The sequence below is a fragment of the Cyprinodon variegatus genome, unplaced genomic scaffold, assembly GCF_000732505.1.
Source record: "Cyprinodon variegatus isolate N-32 unplaced genomic scaffold, C_variegatus-1.0 Scaffold697, whole genome shotgun sequence".
In the NCBI taxonomy this organism is placed as follows: Eukaryota; Metazoa; Chordata; class Actinopteri; order Cyprinodontiformes; family Cyprinodontidae; genus Cyprinodon; species Cyprinodon variegatus.
The window spans coordinates 426,926-432,293 of NW_015151150.1; the positions used below are offsets into that span (position 1 = coordinate 426,926).

Genomic DNA, 5,368 nt, shown 5'->3' on the forward strand with positions numbered 1-5,368 from the left:
CTGAACGGCAGGGGGCAGCAAAGATTTCTAACGTAGCGGCAACAAGGAAGCGGAAGAATGAAGAAGAGGAACTCTGATTGTGAAAGACTGAAGGTAGTAGCCTATAAACCGTAAACAAACATTAATTTAGGTTCATTTGGTTAAAAACTCCTCTTAGGAAAGAACAATTAGAGACTGTTGTATCTTTCTATAGATTGTCAGATTGGACGTGTTGGAACGCTGTGTCAGCTTTATATGTTTGGGCTGTTTTTTTTTTTTTTAAACAATCCGCATATTTTTGCTGATCCACAGCGAAACAAACCTGCTGTTTTTAAACGTCTTTCTCTGTTTTCGATTGGATTGTTTCAGCTTTAAAACCTTGAGTAATGTAGAAAGCTTCGGCATGCTTGCAGCTCAGCCGAATATGGCGAGTATTTCATATTGAACAATCTGTCCAGAACAGACTGTGAAGGAAGATCCAACCCAGAAAGAAACTGTTCTTTTAAATGCATATTTTTCATATGCCGAAATATTTAGAAGACCTCTAATATTTTGCTATAAATATTCCTTTTTATTATTAGTGACGCTCTGAAGCTGCTTTGATCTTAAACATATTATTTTGCATAATATTAATGAAGTTCTGCTCCAGTGAATTTAGATCCTTTTAACCCGCATTTAGTCTTCTTAAAATAAATGTTATGTCAAGACTAAGCAAGGAATAATTGTGAAGTAAAACAAAAAAATCTTATTAGTGTGGCATGCTTTTCTAGGTCTCACTTTTGGAAAATGTTGCTGACAGATTTTCCTGCATTCAGATATAAATGAATAATTTATTCTCTGTAGAATAATCCAGATATTATCCGTAAACAGGATTATCCAACTTGTACTGCAGCTCCTCAGTTGGATTTAGTTCTGACCATTAATGCTAATTATGTTTTAATATGGTCCATTCAAATTTAGCTCTTAATGTATTTTTAAAAAGTTTTTATCATATTTTTTTCTTGCTGGAAAGTAAACATCCGACCCAGTCTTAAGTCTTTAGAGCCTTTAATAGATGATCAGTGTAATCAGCCCTGAACAGCTTCCCTTCCCATGATGGAAGACGCCCCACAGCATTATGCTGCCATTACCGTGTATCACTAGGTATTCAAGTGTAATGTCTGTGGTATTTTCAAATATTGCATGTCGGCCCTCATCCTCATTTAGATGTTTTCTGAGCAAGTCACCCTCTTCTACATGTTTTCTGTGAATTATAGCAAACAGGAAACGCTTATTATCATTGTTATTTTTTTATCCATCCTTATCCCTGTCCTGCCTGCTCTCTTCCGTATCCTTTTGGAGCCTGTTTGCTCTCTAAAGTTTTCTGAGACAAACAAACAGGGACCTCTTTTGTTTTTGTTTCTTTCTTTTAATTGGCTGATTTTTTTTAGACAGTAGGCTGACAGGAAAGGGGGTATGTGAGAGGGAGGGAGACATGAAGGACCACAGATTCGGATTCAAACCTGGGTCGGCCTCGTTGAGGACTAACGCCTCCGTACATGGGTCGTGCATGCTAACCACTTTGCCACCTGCACGCCCAGGGACCCTATATATCTCACAGTGGAGAAATGAAGACATTAAATCAGTTCAAATAGTCAAAAAGAAGAAAATGCCAAAGGAAGAAATTGATAAAGGCAGGGTTATTACACAGGGTTATTGCACAGGGTATTTATATAGATGGGTATTTATCTAAATAACTATTGCACTCGATATTAAATAGTAATTGCACATTATACATTGCACAAGTTATTGGCAAGTTATTTTCTGATTATTAGCTGAAAAAGTATTGGGGCAAATCAAATCTAGTTTTGTTTTTTCACTAAACAATTCTGCAGTGTTAGTCTACCTCATAATACAATTTGAATGAACTGAAGTTTGTTGCTATAAAATTAAAGGGTTCAGGGGTGTGAATACTTTAGCCTCCTTCTGTATGATACATTTTGGCTGATTTGCATATTCACATATTTAAAACGCAATGCTTGATCAGTCCTGATTGTTTTATTTTTTTTAAATGATTCTATGTAGATTTTACAGCCTTTTTTAACCTTAAACTCACAACAAAGACTGTTTTCTAGCTCAGACTGGAAATGATCTGGAGGGGGCTTTAGTCTGTTTGGATCATGTGAAACTTTTGATATCAAAACTTGTGCATTTTCTCTAAAGTAGGTATTCAAGTTGATTGGAATTGGATGTGTGTCAGTAGTTTAGAAGAACACTCACTGACACTGTAGCCAAGTTTGGCTGCTTGTAAGATGCGCTGATAAAGATTTACATCCTGCCTCCCTGTGTTGAAAAAAGTTATTCAGTTCTCCTGTCAAATATGGATAGAATGTCTCAAAAGGAAGCCATCTCCATCTGTAAAAGTTCTTAAAAATTCAGCCTTTATTTTGATCAGTAGGAAAAAAGTTCCTGCGGTCATTTATGAATTAACGGATCAATAGTATGAAACATCGCACATAGAGCCAAAATAAAAGAAATACAATGATAAAAACAAGAGTTCAATCAAGAATGTCTAAATGCATTTCAAATAGTTCATGATGCCTGAGAAAAAAGTTCCCATGGAGCAGAAATGGGTCCATAGCATCACAGATCTTCCACCATACTAAAGCATCCGGCCGTCGCTTCTCCACATATTCATAATTTGTCTCGAATCAGACTCACTAAGTTTATTTGTTGCTGAAACGTTTAATCTTTATTACATCTGAAAATTTCTCCTGTTGAGAGCAAAGCAGCATTTAGAAATATTTAAAAAAAACACGGGGTTTCTGCCATCACCAGCAAAGTGGTTGTTATGGAGACTAGGTGACAGCTAACAGATGCCACTCTTTGTTGCTGTTGGCTTTGGAGGTTGACTTACCAGCCTTGCAGTCAGCTCAACATTAAACATTAAACCCTTTTTCTTTTAAATTGGGTGTGTTGTCCTTCTCTTACTTTTTAAAAAATCTTTCCACAGATTCTATGTACCAGCTAAGGACCGCTGAGGAAGAAGAGTACAGCAGTGAGATCTCCCAGCTCAGGCAGGCGGTGTTAGAAAACGATGACAGACTCCTTGACAAAATGCTCTGCCAGGAAATCTACAAGAAAGTCATCAACTGTAGAGGCGGCTGGGGCATCGCAGGCACGCCTCTCCACGCCGCTGTGTCTAAAGGCCACCTCAGCTGCCTGCAGGTTCTGCTAGGCCACGGCGCTTTAGTAGACTCTGTCGATGTCAAAGCCCAAACGCCTCTTTTCACAGCAGTTCGGGGGAAATACCTGGACTGTGTTCTTACCCTCCTCAGAGCCGGCGCCAACCCCAACGGAAGCAAGGCCAATAACAGCTCCCCTGTTCTCACTGCAGCCAGAGAGGGCAACGTGGAGATCCTCAGGCAGCTGCTGGATCATGGCGCAGACGTGAACTCTCGCTCCAAAGTCCTGGTGTGGCCGTCCTGCGAGAGAGTGAGTGGCGGACCGCTCTACCTGGCTGCAGTTTACGGACACATAGAGTGCTTTAGGATGCTGCTCCTCTATGGGGCGGACCCAGATTACAACTGCACAGATGCAAGGTTCCTGGGCTTAGTCAAGCAGCCTAAAACAGTGCTGGAGATGTGCCTGAGGTACGGCTGCGGAGTGGAGTACATCCAGCTGCTAATTGACTTTGGTGCAAACGTCTACCTCCCCACGCTGATCATTGAGAAGTCCACGAAGCAGAACGAGGCCGTGGAGCTGCTTCTGAGTGAGAGAGGTACAAACATTCTCATATATATTTTAATTTGGGGGTATTTTCACTATTTTGCATAGAATAAAACGTGACTTTGGCAATGCGATGCAGTCTTATTCCAAGAAACACCAGGAAAATCTCTGTCAAAGCTTAGCTGGAGGTTTTTAATATGTAAACATACTGTACTCCTGAAGGGCAGACATGCAAGATCATTAAAAAGAACCAATACGTCCTTTTCTCTTCCATCAGATTTTTCTCTCTAAAAACGCTTCTTCTCTTGTTTCCCCACATTCAGGAAGCCCCAAAGCCTTGACCTCACAGTGCAGACTTGCCGTGCGAAGACATCTGAAAAGCATCAACAAGATCCACTGCATCGATGAGCTGGAAATGCCCACCAGTCTGAAAAACTTTCTGCAGCATAAATCAGTCCCTGTCCCCGTTTTGTAAGGAAGGAAATGTGTGTGTTATTTTATTGTGGTTTTATTTCAGGTTGATGTGTGGTTTCATTGTGAGTCTTTGCATACATGTGTCTTAAAACTGCTTCTGTCTCTTCTTGGGCTGCTCTGCTCAGTTAGACGATTAAAAATGTGAGAAAGTAGCATTTTTCTCTGCTTCCTGTTTTTATTACTCCATGTGATTCCTTAGCGTTAAATTTACTCAGCTGTGTTCAGGTGCACCACAATAAACTAATAATATAAAAAGTTAATTTATGTTGGTAATTTATTCAAAACACAGAAGCTCATAGATAAAAAAAAATACAAAGTTTTAAACCATTTTTTTTATATTTTTGACGTTAATTTCTGAAAATTTGAACTCATATATCAGCTGGTTTAGATATGATTAAAAAAGTTCAAACTGAAAAAAAAAAAATAATTGTTACTTAATGGTCTAAATCTTCTTTTAGATAAAATAAAAGTTTGCATTTTATATAGAAATCCAATTCTCAGATCAACAAAGCTTAAAATCCAGTGAAAGGTTTCCTTTTTGTTTCTGTGTTTGCCAATATGGCACGGAGAATTGAATTCCGGGGGTCAGTTTTAGGAACCAGGTTTAAAAACTGTAACTATTGATCTAACCTAAAGTTGGGAACTCTGAGTTTCCAGTTTCACAACAACTGCTATATTAGTTCAATCAACTCTAAGTAGAACCACTCAGAGTTGAACACGTTCGTAACAAGTATAAAAAGCCATTATCAGTGGAGCACCGATTCAAATAAATCACCATGACAACAGGAAACAGGAAGTGCCTATTTCACCCCATTGGAAGTAGAGATTTTAATGAAGAAATAATATAAAAAAAGGGGAATGTCTTTTAAGCACAGAGAAACAGCTGCAAAGGAGAGAAAGATGGTGAAGGAGAAGATTGTTGCTTGAATTAATATGCAAGTTGATATGAAGTCGACTATGGCAGGCCTTTTTTATATTTATTTAGATTCTTCCTGATAAAAACCACATTCCTAGACTGAATTGTAATAACATATTTTCTAAATTAAGTTTCTGTACCAGAAATTGAATTTTAGAAAGTAATATATATATATGTATATAATATATACATATATATATGTCATCCTTAAGCTCGGGTCCTCTACCAGAGGCCTGGGAGTTTGAGGGTTCTGCGCAGTATCTTAGCTGTTCCTAGGACTGCACTCTTCTG

At 38.5% G+C, this 5,368-nt stretch overlaps 1 protein-coding gene across 2 annotated transcripts; it reads left to right on the top strand.

Annotated features, from left to right (window-relative positions):
• Positions 1-4,382, top strand: LOC107097446 (ankyrin repeat and SOCS box protein 12-like). Of its 2 annotated transcripts, none has more exons than XM_015394591.1 (3): positions 1-93; positions 2,972-3,739; positions 4,011-4,382. In XM_015394591.1, exons 2-3 carry the CDS (start codon positions 2,977-2,979, stop codon positions 4,160-4,162), a joined length of 915 nt encoding a protein of 304 aa, XP_015250077.1. In that variant the 5' UTR covers positions 1-93; positions 2,972-2,976; the 3' UTR covers positions 4,163-4,382. The 2 variants fall into 2 exon arrangements, with proteins under 2 accessions (XP_015250077.1, XP_015250078.1); XM_015394592.1 differs by lacking the exon at positions 1-93 and adding an exon at positions 153-406.
• The last annotated feature ends 986 nt before the right edge of the window (positions 4,383-5,368 follow it).